Consider the following 20,222-nt stretch of genomic DNA (forward strand, 5'->3'; position numbering starts at 1 on the left):
TATAATATAATATTGTTTTATGGTTATTATATCCAAGTTGTCTGTCTGGAACAGAGCATTAGGTTAACGTCAATAAATAATTGTATTCTACAATAAAGAGTCAATCTATAATGTGACATTTCAGCACTTGACAAACGGACAGCGACTCCTGAGCAGCACTTAAAGCACAGCTACGTGCGACTGTGTTAAGTGCATTGTTAGGAAACACACGTGAAACAATAACGAACGATTATAAAATTACTCGTAGAAAAGGCTCTTCAGATCTAAAATCAATAGTTATTGAGAAACGCAGCCCAGATTAAAGAATGGCTTGACAGAAACCGCACTGAGGCAGAGACTGAAAAGCTTTCTTTTGTGTAAGCATACATTTTGCAACCTACCAGTGAAACATTTAGTTTATCTCGTAAATATTAATTTAATTTGCACCTGAACTCACAACTACCTACTAACCAGCCTAGGCCGGGTTTCTCGATAACGATTGATCTCAGCGATTAAGAGCGTTTTCTCGAATAACCCCAATAACGCTCATTCTTAACGCGCTAAGAAGACTCGAAAGAAATATCTTACCAAAGTTGTTAATGTTCCTAAGTGTGTTCCCCGAAGTGTCCCTTAGGAGGCTTCTTAACACGCTGTCTCTTACGCCCGACGTCACAAGAGCGCTGTCCCGAGTGAAGGTGCTGAATTAGTTGGCATCGATTGCTCATGAATCAATTTTCCACTTCACGCGATGGTGCAATACAGCGTTAAGAAAGACAACACGTTCTATGCAAATGATACATTCCTCAAATTATAACAGTAACATTTATTTTAACATCGTTTAAGTTATCAGTAGAATATAGACTTTACATTTAATGATCAAATGGTCAGTAATGTTCACACGATATGTTGTGACGGTTAGACGAACCGGGGATCCCTCGCTAATCATCCACCCTCATTATCCCGTTGTGCCACTTGTGCCGCTTCTTGACATGGGTTTAACGACTTATAAAATTATATAATACACTTTTATATTAATGTATTGATTGCAATTTGTTTATGCCATTAACTTAATGCTGCGTTCCAGACAGACAATGGGATATGATACAATATTATATTATAGTATTATAGTGTACAATATTGTACTTTATATAATAATATATAATACACTTTAAATACTTTATATACTTGTACATTATGTCAGGTAAAAATGTTAGCCTGAATGCACTGTAAGTCGCTTTGAAAAAAAAAAAAAAAAAAAAAAAAAAAAAACTATTCACTGACCAATTATTATAGACAGCCACTTGATTTTATTCCTGAATTAATGAATCAAGCACTTTGAACGAACAGATTGAATAAACACCTTTATTAACACAATGAAATACCGCCACCTAGTGGTGATATTACTTTCATAATTCAAGTTCCATTTTCATTTAATTTCAAAATTTAATTTTGTTCACATTTCTATATTAAAATATTAATTTATATATATATATATATATATATATATATATATATATATATATATATATATATATATATATATATTCATGTTGTTTAAAACATTAATATTATTTCATTATACATTTGTAATTGCTATGTAAATCCACGTATAGCCGTCTGATCGGCATTAAACTGTAAATACATATATAAAAGCATCTTCAGACGCAGGTTCCATATCTCTGAATACTGATTTAATTGGTAACAGCCCATTTTCATATTATTCTAATGTTTTTGATGTAAGAATGTAACATTAAAGATGGTAAAAAAAAAAAAAAGGTAAAAAACAACAACTGAAAATCAAGTGCCCTTTATGGGAAAGTTAACTTCTGACACTGATCTATGGTTTATTGTTCGAAGTGATATTTCAGGCTTTGGATATGTTCTAATAACTCAAAGGAGCTTAACTTTAAATCATGACTTCGAATTCACATTTCACTAAATTCAATCACAGAAACGAGCACTCTGACGAACCATTAGTCCTGTGCTAGTATAATAACAACATATGTTATCCCACTACAACAAGTGCTCTATGAATAAAACCCAAAATAGAAAAATAATAAATAATAGATGTGCTAACTTTTCATATCTGTATTTTTATTTAATTTCCTCCATAGTTCAAAATGCATCATATTGTCTAAAACAAAAGTTATGACTACATGTTCACATAAATTTATAGCTGCTGCTACATTCTCCCCGCGGTGCACTCGTGCAGCTTTGCCAGACAGATTTTGATTTATAATAAAACAGGCGTGTGCCAAAAGACCAAAAGGCTATGTCTCTCCTTCTTTAATCTGGCTGTTTGATTAAGAGGATTAAAGAGATTAATATAGTAGAAATAAACACGTTAAGTAGAAGCGTAGGACTCTTATGTTTTTAGTACTTTTATTATGTTGTAATGTTCGGTTGACCAATTCATTCCCGCTCACGTGTAGAGATCGAATATTCAAGTTGTTTATTTGTTTTCTTTCCCTGAACGTAAAAAAGAAAAAAAAAATGAAGCCCAAGTCTTTTGTTTTGTTTGGACGAATGAAAAACGAAAAATGTGCACGAAGGTACACGGTCCGGTAGAAAAATAGAAATACACATCTAAATTAAATGACTGAAGTAGGCCCGGTTCCCCAATAACGCTCACTCTTAGCGCGCTAAGAAGACCTCGAAAGATATATCTTACCAAAGTTGTTTATGTTCCTGTGTTCCCCGTAGTGTCCCTTAGGAAGCTTCTTAACACGCTGCCTCTTACGTCATACGTCACAAGAGCGCTGTCCAAAGTGAAGGTGCTGAATTAGTTGGCATCGATTGCTCATGAATCGATTTTCCACTTCACGCGAAGGTGCAATACAGTGTTAAGAAAGACAACACGTTCTATGCAAATGAAACATTCCTCAAATTATTACAGTAACATTTATTTAACATAGTTTCAGTTATCAGTAGAATATAGACTATAAATTAAATTATAAAATGGTCAGTAATATTTTCACACCACATATATTTTAGCTAGCTAATCCACTGCAATGTATTTAGCTATAACTATCAGTATAACAAGTTACCAAAGCAGCTGTCTGTTTTGCTAGTTTATTTTTCAATAGTGTCTGTAATTATCAAAAACAAAAGTATTCACATCAGTGTTTGTTTTCTTCCTAAATTAATCTGACTTTTGAACGAATTGGATGAATGAACGCTAGAAGTGTCTAACTCATTAAAACAGTGAAACGCATACTGGCGGTTTCAATACTTCATTTCTTTCTTTTGATAATCTCTACTATGTTAGAATTTTATGAATGATGATTATACACAAATGTCATAATGTTATGAGGTGTATAATCTCTTAACATGTTTTTATAACAGATTCGAGGTAGAAAAGTCAGCAGAGAGAGAGAATGAGCAGGTGATCAGGTAAAGAAGATGCCATTAATCAATAAAATTAAATAGGAAACAGTATAGAAAAACAGAAGCTTTGTAAAGTTAGGTTTTACATTCCTGCCTTTCTCCATCACAGTGAGGAACAGGGAGAAGACAACAGACAGCAGATCTTTCAGACAAACGGGTGAGAAAACAGAGAAATGTTCAAAAATGTTTGATCATCAGATTATTATACATCTTTAAAACTATGCTGTGATTTTTCTGTGAGTTTTATTAAATGAGGATTACTTGGTCAATTAAAATATAATTTTAAATAGAGAATTTTAAATAGATATTAAGAACAGATTGTATACAGTGTGGTTTAATAATTTGTTCGTTTTTGGTGTTTTAGTTGTATGTCTTAGTGGTTTTGTTCTTATATGAGATGATTCAGATCCAATGTGAAAGTAGCAGCAGATGAAACCAATCAAAAGAAGGACGGGAGAACATCTGATCAGGTAACGACACACAAACACTAATGAAAAGTTCATTCAGTCAATAAAACTGGCTAAAACTGTAATATGTGTACATCACAGTGAGGGACAGGGTGAGGACAATAGTCAAACAGCAGTTTCAGATGAGCAGGTAAGAATAAAACATTTCTGATAGGGAACAGTTTTTGATATGACAAACTAAATGTACAATTTTCTTTACTGTACACAATATACTATGGAGCTATTTGGTGTGTAACAGTGTTGTAACGTCCGTTTCAGAATGAGCCTAATGTTAGAGACAAACTGAGCACAGAAAACAGAGACAGAGAAGATTCAGAAATCATCTCTTGCTTAAATCCTGCACATCCTGATCCCAAGTTTATAAAAGTACAGACGAGAGCAAACTATGTGCTACACTTTCAGAAAAAATGGTTTCAGATATTCCTATGCATGCATTACTGTACCACATTAAAAGGGGTTTTATGCTTTTATTGTGCAAAAGTCCTCTCAAAGAAGACAATGCTTGTCTCTAAGATGGATCCTGTCTTTGTGAGTACTGGTTTTAGAAACTGGAAAAAGGCAGTTGAAAAGTTTACAGCCCATGCTAAAAGCCAATCCCACTGCCATGCAACAACTGTGTATGCTCAGGAAACAAACAGCATTGCATCACAGCTTTCCTCAGTTGTTTCTAAATGTCAAACAGTAATGCTCCTAGTGCTCCACCGCCGATGGCTTGCACCAACAATTTCTCAAAGGCCAGATCTTACTGGGTCTTGTGTTGGCAGGAGCTGTGACTGGAGAATTGAAGTGTTTGAATGCTTCTCTCCAAAGAAAGACACGGACTATCTCTGGCATGAAAGCTGTCATTTCTTGTGTTCAGTCTGTCTTGAAAGACAAAAGAGATGGAGATGCCTTTCAAAGTCTTTTTGAGCAAGCAAATGTGATTGTGGATTCTCTAAATCTAGAGTCTATCAAAGTCCCAAAACCAAGGTGACTTCCTAAGCGTTTTAGCACAGATGCAAGCACATACAAGCCAAAAACTGCAACAGAGTATTACAGAGTTGAGTTTTATCAGGTGCTTGATGTGGTTTTCATCAGGAAGATCTGCTGACCTTACAGAAACTAGAGGACACTCTGCTCACTGGACAAACTGATTCAGTGTGTTGTGAGTATCCTGAGATCAGTTCAGTTACCAATGTTTAGGCATAACTACCAATTTGGATCCAGTTTGGAGGCAGCAAACATTCTTAAAGGTTTGTCAGTGGAAGTCCGTGGCCTTTTCAGTGAAGTGGAAACTCTGGTCAGGTTGCTTCTGGTTGTGTGTCAGGAATCAGGACAGCATTTAGTAAAATTGAAAATCAATTGGGAAATCTTTAGGATAAGCAATGCACACGGATTATATAAAACTATACTGTCAGTACATCATAGTGAAATGAAATTGTTAATGAAAAGTCTATTCAGTGACTAACATGGAGTGTCCAAATATATTCACAGTTACAATTTAAATAAAATAATACAGTGATAATATATGCTAATTTTAATCTGAGCACATATGAATTTACTGGTAATAGTTAATCAACACATCTCTAAAGAAGAAGAATCACTAGATTAGACCTCATTTCTGAAAACTAGATACTTGTATGATCAGCAGATGTCTATTATTTCAGAGTTCAGGTTTTGTTTTGTTCATGTCATACAGCTGCTTATTACAAGAGCAGTGTCTTGTAGGCTACGCTACATGTTCAGATTAATAGTCTATATATTGATAAATAATTAATACGTTTATACATATGATTAGGTCTGGTCTACCCAGACACATTTTAATGTTCAAGTGTTATGTCTATTAAAATAAGTCTGTAACTATATAGTAGTCTACTTTTCATGTGTTGATATCTACAGAACTGAAGCCTTATGATCACAGTCGTAGAAGCTAATGCTTGGAAATTATGTTTAAAGTTTTCAAGTCCATCATTATTAGTAGCACGCAAACACCCAATAATCACCTTCGTGCTTTGTTACAAAGTTTTAGCCTTCTGTCAATTTTATGATAAAATACAAACAATAAACGTCTATTTTACGATTTTTAATTTGTAGTGAGATAATTCGTTCAGTAGCTGCATATGAATCAGTGATATTGTCCTCTTTAATATTTGCATCACGAAATAAACATGAATATTTTAATGTATGTTGAAAAAAAATCTGAACAATTTAATACAAATTTCTCATGAATCGATCAAAGTTAGTTCAAAAAAGCAGTGGTGGACGAAGTACACAAGTCAAGTACTTGAGTAAAAGTACAGATACGTATAATAAAATATTACTCCAGTAAAAGTAAAAGTACTCCTTTTTCAATTTTACTCAAGTGAAAGAACAAAAGTACTCAATTTTGTATGTACTTAAGTAAAAAAGTACTGAAAGATAGATGTTTGCAATTTTATATAGGCTAATTTAATTTTATATTAACACATTTTTTTTTATAATCCTACTGTTCAAAATACCTGGGATTTTTTCCAAAATAACCACTATATGGAGTCAAGATATATTTTTGTTGTTGATATGGACTACACTGATGAGAGTAATGTTCACTGTGAAGCTTACACTGTGATGAACCTGAGAGAAAACAGAGATGACCATCTGATCTTCACCAGTAACAACAAAGTATTTTAAAGTTTGTTGTTTTACAGAACATCACAGTTATATATGACATGATAATAAGGCCTGAAGTTAGGAAGAACATCTTAAGGAAAATATAATTATATTTTCTTAATGATTTTTTTCCTTCTCAAACCTTGTCTGTGGTGTAAAAACACCCCTGGCCAAACGATAATTCTTTGATAAGAATCTTTTTTTCAGTATTCATGGGTGACTTTTTTGTGTGAATTACATTTTTACATTTTAGGGTATTGATGTTTGTCAATTATATGAAATATGTAATCCGGAAAGGACAAAAGAAATAATCATGAATGAACCCCTAAAAGTTTGGTTACAAAAAACCCTAAAGGGTTCTTTTGATTGATAGAACCTTTTAGGGGTTCCAAATACATAGCGCCTGATTGAACCTTTTAAGGTTGTGTATATAGAACCTGTTCTTCTAAGAGTGTTCCTGCAGACTGAGCTCGTGCGTCATCTTCACGCCAGTTATTCAGCCAATAAAGTGTAGCCTATGTATTTCAAACAATACCTATGGCTTATGTACATCAACAAACAGGGGTAGTTTATGGGGGCATGGGGAGAGGTAAGCCCCCAATATTCAAATCCATCAGTTATCCAATATTTCAACATGAAAATCACAGTAGATCAAATGAAAAATATGCAGATTACATTTATTTTGTAACAATCATTTTGTTCCTTATCAAATATGAGTTTGTCATAATAAATCAGACAAAAATACTCCCCCTCCATTGAACCGATTGGTAACGCCCAACCAATGAGTAACACTGGTAGCACTTTCCTAAAAACAAGGCGAGTGGTGTTTGAATGAGAGGGGTAACATTAGTGCCAAAAATGAAGAGAAACGCTGCACAGTGGTCTATATTTATCTGCTGGTCAGAGAGGGAATCAAAAAATAAATAAAGCATGAACTGAGAATGAGGTATGAGAATATTGTGTAATAGCTAAGTACACACCACATATATTTTAGCTAGCTAATCCATTGCAATGTATTTAGCTGTAACTATCAGTATAACAAGTTACCAAAGCAGCTGTCTGTTTTAGTTTATTTTTCAATAGTGTCTGTAATTATCAATGACTAAAGTATTCACATCAGTGTTTGTTTTCTTCCTAAATTAATCTGACTTTTGAACGAATTGCATGAATGAATGATATAAGTGTTTAACTCATTAAAACAGTGAAACGCTGTCGTATACTGGGAATTCAATACTTCATTTCTTCTTTTGATAATCAGATTATTATACATCTTTAAAAGTATGCTGTGATTTTTATGAGTTTTATTTAATGAGGATTACTTGGTCAATTAAAATAGATTTTTAAATAGAGAATTTTAAATAGATATTAAGAACAGATTGTATACAGTGCGGTTTAATAATTTGTTAGTTTTTGGTGTTTTAGTTGTATGTCTTAGTGGTTTTGTTCTTATATGAGATGATTCAGATCCAATGTGAAAGTAGCAGCAGATGAAACCAATCAAAAGAAGGACGGGAGAACATCTGATCAGGTAACGACACACAAACACTAATGAAAAGTTCATTCAGTCAATAAAACTGGCTAAAACTGTAATATGTGTACATCACAGTGAGGGACAGGGTGAGGACAATAGTCAAACAGCAGTTTCAGATGAGCAGGTAAGAATAAAACATTTCTGATAGGGAACAGTTTTTGATATGACAAACTAAATGTACAATTTTCTTTACTGTACACAATATACTAGGGAGCTATTTGGTGTGTAACAGTGTTGTAACGTCCGTTTCAGAATGAGCCTAATGTTAGAGACAAACTGAGCTCAGAAAACAGAGACAGAGAAGATTCAGAAATCATCACTTGCTTAAATCCTGCACATCCTGATCCCAAGTTTATAAAAGTACAGACGAGAGCAAACTATGTGCTACACTTTCAGCAAAAATGGTTTCAGATGTTCCTATGAATGCATTACAGTACCACATTAAAAGGGGTTTTATGCTTTTATTGTGCAAAAATCCTCTCAAAGAAGACAATGCTTGTCTCTAAGATGGATCCTGTCTTTGTGAGTACTGGTTTTAGAAACTGGAAAAAGGCAGTTGAAAAGTTTACAGCCCATGCTAAAAGCCAATCCCACTGCCATGCAACAACTGTGTATGCTCAGGAAACTGCCATTCCTTGTGTTCAGTCTGTCTTGAAAGACAAAAGAGATGAAGATGCCTTTCAAAGTGTTTTTGAGCAAGCAAATGTGATTGTGGATTCTCTAAATCTAGAGTCTATCAAAGTCCCAGAACCAAGGCGACTTCCTAAGCGTTTTAGCACAGATGCAAGCACATACAAGCCAAAAACTGCAACAGAGTATTACAGAGTTGAGTTTTATCAGGTGCTTGATGTGGTTTTCATCAGGAAGATCTGCTGACCTTACAGAAACTAGAGGACACTCTGCTCACTGGACAAACTGATTCAGTGTGTTGTGAGTATCCTGAGATCAGTTCAGTTACCAATGTTTAGGCATAACTACCAATTTGGATCCAGTTTGGAGGCAGCAAACATTCTTAAAGGTTTGTCAGTGGAAGTCCGTGTTCTGTGCCTTTGAGTAAGTGGTGTATCTAAATTTCATCTTTACACGGATTATATAAAACTATACTGTCAGTACATCATAGTGAAATTAAATTGTTATATGTTTCTTTTCAAAACTGTGGAAATAGATTTTTAAAAATAAGCTTTAAATAGGTATTTTCCTTATAATGTGGCTCTCTCTAGTGGACAACATTAATATCACAGCTTTTAGCCTCATGTCATCAGATAGGGTCTAGGCTTTGATAATAAAATAAACTGCATAAATATAAAATATAATAATACAGTGATAATATATGCTAATATTAATCTGAACTTACTGGTAATAGTTAATCAACACATATCTAAAGAAGAAAAAAAATCACTAGACTTCATTTCTGAAAACGAGATAATTGTATGATCAGCAGATGTCTATTATTTCAGAGTTCAGGTTTTTTTTTGTTCATGTCATACAGCTGTTTATTACAAGAGCAGTTTCTTGTAGGCTACGCTACATGTTCAGATTAATAGTCTATATATTGATAAATAATTAATATGTTTATACATATGATTAGGTCTGGTCTACCCAGACACATTTTAATGTTCAAGTGTTATGTCTATTAAAATAAGTCTGTAACTATATAGTAGTCTACTTTTCATGTGTTGATATCTACAGAACTGAAGCCTTATGATCACAGTCGTAGAAGCTAATGCTTAGAAATTATGTTTAAAGTTTTCAAGTCCATCATTATTAGTAGCACGCAAGCCACCCAATAATCACCTTCGTGCTTTGTTACAAAGTTTTAACCTTCTGTCAATTTTATGATAAAATACAAACAATAAACGTCTATTTTACGATTTTTAATTTGTAGTGAGATAATTCGTTCAGTAGCTGCATATGAATCAGTGATATTGTCCTCTTTAATATTTGCATCACGAAATAAACATGAATATTTTAATGTATGTTGAAAAAAATCTGAACAATTTAATACAAATTTCTCATGAATCGATCAAAGTTAGTTCAAAAAAGCAGTGGTGGACGAAGTACACAAGTCAAGTACTTGAGTAAAAGTACAGATACGTATAATAAAATATTACTCCAGTAAAAGTAAAAGTACTCCTTTTTCAATTTTACTCAAGTGAAAGAACAAAAGTACTCAATTTTGTATGTACTTAAGTAAAAAAGTACTGAAAGATAGATGTTTGCAATTTTATATAGGCTAATTTAATTTTATATTAACACATTTTTTTTTATAATCCTACTGTTCAAAATACCTGGGATTTTTTCCAAAATAACCACTATATGGAGTCAAGATATATTTTTGTTGTTGATATGGACTACGCTGATGAGAGTAATGTTCACTGTGAAGCTTACACTGTGATGAACCTGAGAGAAAACAGAGATGACCATCTGATCTTCACCAGTAACAACAAAGTATTTTAAAGTTTGTTGTTTTACAGAACATCACAGTTATATATGACATGATAATAAGGCCTGAAGTTAGGAAGAACATCTTAAGGAAAATATAATTATATTTTCTTAATGATTTTTTTCCTTCTCAAACCTTGTCTGTGGTGTAAAAACACCCCTGGCCAAACGATAATTCTTTGATAATTATTGTAGTTACCATGTTCTGAACATCACATCCTTTCTTTTCTCCCCAGATGTAATCTATATATCTATATATCTTCTATATATCTATATCTATCTATCTATCTATCTATCTATCTATATATATATATATATATATATATATATATATATAGGTGGTTGAATAAAAATATTTGGACATTATTTATAAAAATTACCTCAAGTTAGCACCAGCAAGCTTGTTAGCTAGACATTTAGAATCAGCTACAATATTTACTTATTTTCAGTACCATTCTGAATAAACATTCATGTCTGTCTAACGTTACTCGTCTAAAAAAAAAAGCCTCAAGTCCAAATATTCATTTATCACCAATTAACTGTTTGACAAACACTTCCTGCTTCGAGATCTGAATTTAAAAAAAAATCTCAAACATGCTCAGTAGTCCCAATGTTAATCAACCGAATCGCGAACAGGCTCCGAAGTCCTGATCTGAATCAACCGAGTCGCGAACAGGCTCCGAAGTCCTGATCTGAATCAACCGAATCGCGAACAGGCTCCGAAGTCCTGATCTGAATCAACCGAGTTGCGAACAGGCTCCGAAGTCCTGATCTGAATCAACCGAGTCGCGAACAGGCTCCGAAGTGCCGATCTGAATCAACCGAGTCACGAACAGGCTCCGAAGTCCTGATCTGAATCAACCGAGTCGCGAACAGGCTCCGAAGTGCCGATCGGAATCAACCGAGTCGCGAACAGGCTCCGAAGTGCCGATCGGAATCAACCGAGTCGCGAACAGGCTCCGAAGTGCCGATCTGAATCAACCGAGTCACGAACAGGCTCCGAAGTGCCGATCGGAATCAACAGAGTCGCGAACAGGCTCCGAAGTGCCGATCTGAATCAACCGAGTCACGAACAGGCTCCGAAGTCCTGATCTGAATCAACCGAGTCGCGAACAGGCTCCGAAGTGCCGATCGGAATCAACCGAGTCGCGAACAGGCTCCGAAGTGCCGATCTGAATCAACCGAGTCACGAACAGGCTCCGAAGTCCTGATCTGAATCAACCGAGTCGCGAACATGCTCCGAAGTGCCGATCGGAATCAACCGAGTCGCGAACAGGCTCCGAAGTCCAGAAGTCCCGATCTGAATCAACCGAGTCGCGAACATGCTCCGAAGTGCCGATCTGAATCAACGGAGTCGCGAACAGGCTCCGAATTGCCGATCTGAAAACTTCGACCAAAGAATGTAAAAAATAATTCTATTACTCTAATAACTCTAACTATACAACTCTATGAAAGACTCAGATCACGTATCTAAAAATAAATCGCTATAGTAAAAGAGAAATAATAAGAGGAGTGAAGTTTCCTACGGCTCTGCTGTGTTTGGTCCTCACGCGCGTCTGACGCTCCGCGGCGCGTCTCCGCCCCTCACACACGGGTTTACAGCGCTAAATTAATCATCTTTGCTAATTATTATACATTTACTTCATTGTCAGCTTCAGGTACTTCATTTATTATTGTTCAATGAACTGTTTCAAACAAAAAAAGGTTGTATTTCAGTAATAATTTTAAATCAAAATAAAATATATAAAATAAATAATAAAAAATATGATTTTCAGTTAGTACAATAATTAATCCTAAATTCCGACATTAATAACTTACTTTTAGCAACATCAGACGCACGCACTCATAAGATCTCCCGGTTCTTCTGTAGACTCACACTAAACGGTTGATTTGAATCAGTGAGTGGTCGACTCCAGAACAGCTGCAATCGGATCATTGCGATTCGCGATCCGATTTAAAAGTTTATTTTGAAAAGACTCAGTTCGTTCATGAATCAGACACCGCTTCTGCGTGTCGGAGCACGTGATATATTATAGGGAGTAACGATATGTTTTATGAAATGTAGTGAAGTTAAAAGTACGATCTTATGCTTTGGAATGTAGTGAAGTAAAAGTAAAAGTTACTCAAAATAAAACTACTCCAGTAAAGTACAGATACTTGAAAAATGTACTTAAGTACAGTAACGAAGTAAAGCTACTCCGTTACTGTCCACCACTGCAAAAAAGTTAAAAGAATTATGGATGCCACAGACTTTTTTTTAAACTTCAGAATATAACTTAATTTTATTATCGTAATTACAACTTTATTCTTAAAATATTATGACGTTAATCTTATTTACTCGGTTATTTTTCGGCGTGGCACAAAAATGCTGCCTTATATGCTATTGAATGCAAACTCAATTATAGCACAGCAGCCAAAGAACAAACTAAAAAAAAAAAAAAAAAAAAAAAAAAAAACACAAACAAAAAGGAAAAATAGAGGCTGGATATTTGTCTTCTGAGTCAATGTTGCTAAAATGAATTTGAGGGACTTGCCATCTCCTCATTGTACGTGCCTTTAGAGAGAAATGCATCTTTAGGATTACATAATGAAAGTGTTTTTGTTTGTTGAGTTATTTCGTTTTAAAATAGTAATAGTAAAAAATTAAAAAAAATTAAAACACAAAAGGCATTCTATAGATATATTTATCATTTCGGTGAAGCGCTTCTCCTCAAGACCAAGAAGACAGAAGGTGCATCCTGGGCCTGCAAAGTGCATCATATAATAACTATAAATTAATAATATTGATAATGTTTATCGTCTGGCTGACTACGGTCTTGTATTAATTTTTTCTAAATTCCTGTCAAACGTGCTCAAACTGACAGTCACCACCATAAGCTACTATTGAAAGACTCTTCACTGTAGTACACGATCGTTTATTGACGTTAACCTATTACTGTGTTCCAGACAGACAACTTGAATATAATACCTATAATACAATACAATATTATATTATAGTGTATAATATTATACTTTACATAATAAATATACTTTAAATATGTATATATTATGTTAGGTAAAAAAATGTTACCCTGTATGCACTGTAAATCGCTTTGGATAAAAGCGTCTGCTAATTGCATACTTTTATTAAAATGTATTTATGTATATACAGTAGGCTATAGAGAAAGAGAGAGATGTTATTTCCAGGTCCAATACTTAGCTGGTTTTCATGCACTTCAGCAAGTCATTGCAATATTTTCGCCCCAGACTTTGAAACATTTCCTACATTACTTATTTTATTCTTTTTTTCAGTAATTTAATTTAAATGTGTATTTCTATTCTTTCTGCCCTTTTTAATTTAATTTATCAATTAATAAAAAAAATTAAGAAAACGAGTCATAAAGTTTACAATAAAGCACAATCAAATCTTTATATTATAATCACATTGCACTTGGATCAAGTTAAAGGTGTAATCTGCTGAGTGTTCTTAAGATGCACTCATACGATGTGTTTTATGATTACTCCAGAGCACTCGTAGATCTACGATGATTTTCAAGTGCTACTTAAGTTAAGATGCTTTTGGGAAACAGACCGTAACATTAAGATCAGTCGTACGATCGTCTTTACGAACTTCTTAGGCTTACGAAACTTTTGAGAAACTCAACCCTGATTGTTTTCCTTATTTTACAAAAGCATAAGGTTTAGTTGATATTGTGAGTGCACACAAATACAAGTAGATCATTTGCAGTTCCGAATGATGCATATGCTACTCCTACATTTATGAGCAAATATGACGTCGTAATTTTTTATTTTTTTATTTTTACTGTCATTAAAAAATATGCCATGTCCTGCAAAGTGCTCACTCTCCGCACAAACGATTGGATATGTGCCTAACAGCGCTCATTTATCTAGGTTAAATGTTTAAATTAATGCTGTGGAATGCATGAAGTGTATTATGTCTGTTTATTTTAGGCAAGTTGTGTTGGTTTGAGAAGAATACAATTGATCAAACATAATGCTCAACTCACTGTCTGCTGTTTGCTCGTTCCTTTAATAAATAAACAAAAACTTGAATTTACCAAAACACAAAACTTTACAAATATATTTCTAAATTAATTTAATCAATAAACAAAATAAATACTAGATTAGATTAGATTGAACTTTATTGTCAGTGCACATAAAAGTACAAGGCAAAGAAATGCAGTTAGCATCTAACCAGAAGTGCAATAAACAGAATATACAGTGTCTACAATATGTAACAAATGTACAATAAATATACAAATAAGGCAGTATTATGGACATAATTTACAGATTTGACATACTATCAGCATGATATACAGATAGGTGTACTATGAACATACTATACAGATGGATTATGTAAAAGTGTATGTACACTATAGGCAGAAACTATGAACATATGAACATCATTTACTATAGTGCAGTGGACAGTAAAGTGCATAGAAAATATTTCATTGTGCAAATGGATTACTCATTATTCTGGATGAACAGACGGCAGTGCAAGTAATAACAATTTAACTGTTTTTTGTTTGTTTGTTTGTTTGTTTGTAAATCAGATGTAGTGATGAGGAGGGGTGAGGAGTCTGTGTGTGTGTGTGTGTGGGGGGGGGGGTGTTGAGGGGTGTCAGAGGGCAGAGTTCAGCAAGGAGACAGCTGTAGGGAAAAAGCTGTTCCTGTGTCAGAGCAGGAAGTGTTGTCCCTGTGATGCGTTGGGCAGTTTTCACCACCCTCTGCAGTGCCTTGCGGTCAGCCACTGAGCAGTTCCCATACCAGACTGTGATGTAACTGGTCAGGATGCTCTCGATCGCACACCAGTAGAAGTTCACCAGGATGGCTGAAGACAGCTGGTTCTTCTTCAGTGTCCTGAGGAAGAAGAGGCGCTGGTGAGCCTTCTTGACCAGACTGGAGGTGTTTGTGGTCCAGGACAGGTCCTCCGAAATGGTGGTTCCCAGGAACTTGAAGCTGGAGACACATTCAACAACCATCCCGTTAATGTGGATGGGATTGTGCGTGCTTCCTTTCTTCTTCCTGAAGTCTACAATGAGCTCCTTTGTCTTGCTGGTGTTGAGGAGCAGGTTATTGTCAGCGCACCATGTGGGCAGGTGCTGTACCTCCTCCCTGTAGGCGTCTAATCATTGTCTCTGATGAGGCCAATCACCGTGGTGTCATCTGCAAACTTGATGATGGAGTTGGATCCATGCACAGGCTTGCAGTCGTGGGTGTAAAAGGAGTAGAGGAATGGGCTCAGCACACAGCCCTGTGGTACGCCAGTGTTAAGTGTGATCATAAGATGTTGGACAAGGGCTGGGCCCATGCAGGGCTCTATTGGTTACCTTGATTTAATTAGAAGTCCCCCCCCTGCTCGGAATGCTTCCAAACTGCCCGGGCCCATATGCACCTGAATGTCCTGCACACTCAGACTATGCCACTGGGGAGACAGATGTGTACTTTAGGTACTGTTATCATGATCATTACAACCTTAAAGCTTTCCTTGGGGAAGAATTGGACAATCCAAATGATTATTAATGTACCTATCATACGTACGCTTATCCATGCATACGTTATCCAGACATTTATCCACACGTATGTTATCAAGACACAAAGTTTAAAAAAATGCAAAAAGTTCACCTCTTATCACCTAACAGTGCTCATTTAAATGCTGTTTAAATATTGAATGTGGAAAGCATGTGAATTCTGAACCATTTGGCTTTCCATAGAACACACCCTGAGCAGCTCTGACATCACTGTAGTTCAGTGAGAGACTCCGAGAAAGTGAAACTAACTTGATCAACAACATGGACGCCTGAAACCATCGAACTCTTTAAACAACAGAATATTGAGTCGTTCAGAGACCCTTGTGAACACATCTGATACTCACAGGTAAGTGATAGAAATATAAGAGAGATTGTCCTGAACAGGTTTCTAATGGCAGTGGTCTGGTTTAGTAGGGTTTATGTCAGACTGGAATGAGTTGAACAGAAGCAGGTTTAAGCGTGTCAAATACTCAGATACTTTAGATGTTTACTGCGCTGAAATGATATCAGAATTATATTAACAGTATGTCATTAGATCGGACAAAGTTTGGTGTTTCTGTCATTTTGTCACCCGACATAAAGACAAACAGATAAAACAGGAAGTAAATGACCTGCAGACAAACTGAACACAAACCTGCTTCACTGCAGCTGAAAATCACTTTTACATTACACAATAACTTATGATCATACACTATAGTTTGTGGAAAGATTCATCTAATTTTGGATAAGGAGATATATATGTTTGTTGGAAAATATAAAGCTTGTACTTTGTACTTTCTTTAAACAGCAGGTCATAGTTCAGATTGCTCAGTAAGTTTACGAGTCTCTCACTTTGTTTCAAACGAATGATTGTGTTTCCATCACTATCAGTTCTCACATTTTAACCAGTTAAACTATCATTTTTCTTTAAAAGGCTTTAAGAGGGAAAAAACAATGGCAGAATCTTCACTAACAGCAAGAAAAACCAGGAGACAGAGTATTGAACATGATCGTCCATGTAAGTCAATAACCCAGAAAAACACTTTGACTTTTCTTTTATAATTTTGAATATGTACAGTTCAGGAATGTAATGCAGATCAAATAATATAATCTTAACAATAATAATTATTGTGCATATGTATTTATGAGCTTCACATTTAGGTTCTGATCAGCTTGTCTGTGTTCATTTTACAATAATAACCAGCTGACTGTACATGATCTCTTTATATTTGAGTTTCTTCAGCACTCTTTGTCTCTAAACACTCTTTACATTCAACCAGCTTCACGAGGTGCATCATGGGATTCTTCATAAACAGTATTGAAGGAGTTCACACTAATCCTAAATAATGTCTCTTTCCAGTCATGTTATCCTCCATGAGTTCACTGTCTGAGGAGATTCAGTGCTCTGTATGTCTGGATGTGTTCACTGATCCAGTCACGACTCCATGTGGACACAACTTCTGCAAGATCTGTCTGAATAAGTGCTGGGACAACAGCCAGACCTGCAGCTGTCCATACTGTAAAGAAACATTCAAGCAAAGACCTGATCTCAAGATTAATACCACACTCCGAGAGCTCGTAGATCACTGTAAGAAGAAAAGTCCTGAGAAAACAACTGAAGTTCTGTGTGACATCTGTGAGGAAAGAAAGCTGAAAGCGCTGAAGTCGTGTCTGGTGTGTCAGAGCTCTTACTGTGAAACTCACCTGGAGCCTCATTTGAGAGTGACACGTTTGAAGAAACACAAACTGATGGATCCTGTGAGTAATCTGGAGGACTATATATGTCAGAAACACGAGAGACCTCTGGATCTGTTCTGTAGAGATGATCAGACATGTGTGTGTTCAGTCTGCTCTGTGAAAGACCACAAGAACCACAACACTGTTCCTATAGAAGAGGAGAGTCAAGAGAAGAAGGTAGACGTTATTATTCTGTTAAAGGACTGATATCATGAGGAATCAGATTTTATTTCATATTGTGAGTTTAATCTGTGTTATGATAAATGTGTCTGTGTTGTTCTCTCTATAGACTGAACTGATGAAGACACAGAAAGACGTGCAGCTGATGATCCAGAACAGAATCAAGAAGATTCAAGACATCAAACACTCAGCAGAAGTCAGAAAAGTGAGTTTAACATAATAGAATAAAAGTAGATAGTTAAGTTTGTGGAAAGAATTTTGGGTAAGTTTTAAGAAACTTAAAATTTGAGATCTTCCAGTATAAAGTAGTTTGAAAGGGAAGTCGTGGCCTAATGGTTAGAGAGTCAGACTCCCAATCGAAAGGTTGTGAGTTCGAGTCCCGGGCCGGCAGGAATTGGGTCACCATAATGTCACGTCACGTTCACAATAAAACCTATCAAAAAAAAAAATAGATAATAGACATATAAATAATGATTACTAATGAAGTTACTATCATTTCATTAACATGTTTCCAGCATTATTATCATGTCATTAGCATGATTAGCACGTTGTTAGCATGTTTCAAGCATTGATAAGAAAGTGACTAGCATGTCATTAGCAAATTTCCAGCATGATTAGCAAGCAATTGGCATGTTGTTAGCATGATTAGCAAGTGATTAAGATGTATGTAGCATGTTGTTAGCATGTTTAATAAGTGACTAGCATGTTATTAGCATGATTAGCAAAGTGACTAACATATTTTCAGTATGATTAGCAAGTGACTAGCTTGTAATTAGCATTATTAGCAAGTGATTAGCATGTTATAAACATGTTGTTAACATGATAAGCAAGTGGCTAGCATGTTGTGAGCATGTTTAGCAAGGAACTAGCATGCTGCTAGCATGACTAGCATGTTGCTAGCATTATCAGCAAAGTGACTAGCATGTTGTTAGCATGACTAACAAGTGGCTAGCTTGTTGTTAGCATGACTAGCAAGTGACTAGCATTTCATTGGCATGATTAACAAGTGACTAGAATGTAATTAGCATGATAAGCAAGTGAATAGCATGTTGTTAGCACGATTGTCAAGTGACTAACATGTTGATAGCATGACTAGCAAAGTGATTAGCATAATGTTAACATGACTAACAAGTGACTAGCATGCATTCTCAGTAGAGAGTTTTTAAGCTTTGCTATGGCAGTAGACAGCTAAAATACACCTTAAGTTTTATTGTATAAAATGTTCATCCCCTCAATGAAAGTCTATGGGATTTTAGGTAGTTTTGATAGTCTGGTTTATGAAATCCATAAACCATCCATAAGACCAGTCTGAAGCTCTGACCCGAGTTTGCCGGTTTTAGCTTGAAAGCTCTAGGAGGAGATACATTTTAAAATTTAGTCTCAGAAGAAGAAGAGGATTTCAGTAAGATCAACTTACTTTTTCAATAAATAATGAATGTAAATATTTTTATTACAACAAACTTCAATTTTGAGAAAATAAAGAAGCTAGAACTGACAGACATAACAATAACAAAATAAACAAACAATCAAACGAATGACAGATGACTATCAGACTAAAATATACAGCAACAGCCAATAAAACAAGAACTAAAATGTCCAGGGCTTGTTTTGCTCTCGTCCAGGGTGCAGAGTGAAGTTTAATTCTTCATTTGAGGGATTCTGAAAACACATGTAGCCTATGTATGTGAACAAAAATGTGTGAGCAATAGTTACACAGATTCTTCTGTTAGCAAACACTGCTAATAATGTGTTGCCTGTCCTGGTTGAGCAGATAAACACAGAGAAGGAGAAAGCAGTCCGTGTGGAGCTCTTCACTGATCTCATCCGCTCCATTGAGAGACATCAGACTGAACTGCTGGAGATGATGGAGGAGCAGCAGAAAGCAGCAGAGAAACAGGAGCAAGAGCTGATTGAAGAGCTGGAGCAGGAGATCACTGAGCTAAAGATGAGAAACACTGAGCTGGAGCAGCTCTCACACACTGAAGATCACCTCCACCTCCTACAGGTCAGTCAACATGATCTCTCTGATCAATCATAATGCAGGATATGACATGCTGAAGGATTTCTCCTCTCTCCTGCTGTAGATTCACTCATCCCTGTGCAGCTCTAGAAACACCAGGAACTGGCCTGAGATCAGTATGAAGACTCATGAGAGTCTGGAGACTCTGAGGAGAGCTCTGACTCAACTGAAGGACACTATAGATGAGAAACTCACACTAACTGGTACATCAATACACACTGATCAGATATAAACATGATAGTGTACTCTGTTCTTTAAATATAAGCTTCAGATCTGATTGTTTTCTTGTCATTAGTCTCTACAGAGCTGAAGTGGATGCAGCAGTATGCAGGTACAGTGTGCTG

The 20,222-nt window shown here is 35.6% G+C and overlaps 1 protein-coding gene across 5 annotated transcripts in view; it reads left to right on the forward strand.

The window, feature by feature from the left end:
- The first annotated feature begins 16,174 nt into the window (after positions 1–16,174).
- LOC113099681 (E3 ubiquitin-protein ligase TRIM39-like) overlaps positions 16,175–20,222 on the forward strand; it is a 69,045-nt gene continuing 64,997 nt past the window's right edge. Inside the window, exons 1-8 of one of the 5 annotated variants that reach the window (XM_026264582.1) lie at positions 16,189–16,308; positions 16,750–16,772; positions 16,876–16,959; positions 17,302–17,855; positions 17,968–18,063; positions 19,630–19,863; positions 19,943–20,081; positions 20,174–20,209. In XM_026264582.1, the coding sequence (XP_026120367.1) occupies positions 16,896–16,959; positions 17,302–17,855; positions 17,968–18,063; positions 19,630–19,863; positions 19,943–20,081; positions 20,174–20,209 (1,123 nt within the window). In that variant the 5' untranslated portion in view covers positions 16,189–16,308; positions 16,750–16,772; positions 16,876–16,895. Of the gene's footprint in view, positions 16,309–16,749; positions 16,773–16,875; positions 16,960–17,301; positions 17,856–17,967; positions 18,064–19,629; positions 19,864–19,942; positions 20,082–20,173; positions 20,210–20,222 lie in introns of all 5 variants that reach the window. The other 4 variants (XM_026264581.1, XM_026264592.1, XM_026264590.1 and 1 more) reach the window with 4 other exon arrangements.

This window comes from Carassius auratus, unplaced genomic scaffold, assembly GCF_003368295.1.
Source record: "Carassius auratus strain Wakin unplaced genomic scaffold, ASM336829v1 scaf_tig00217011, whole genome shotgun sequence".
Classification (NCBI taxonomy): Eukaryota; Metazoa; Chordata; class Actinopteri; order Cypriniformes; family Cyprinidae; genus Carassius; species Carassius auratus.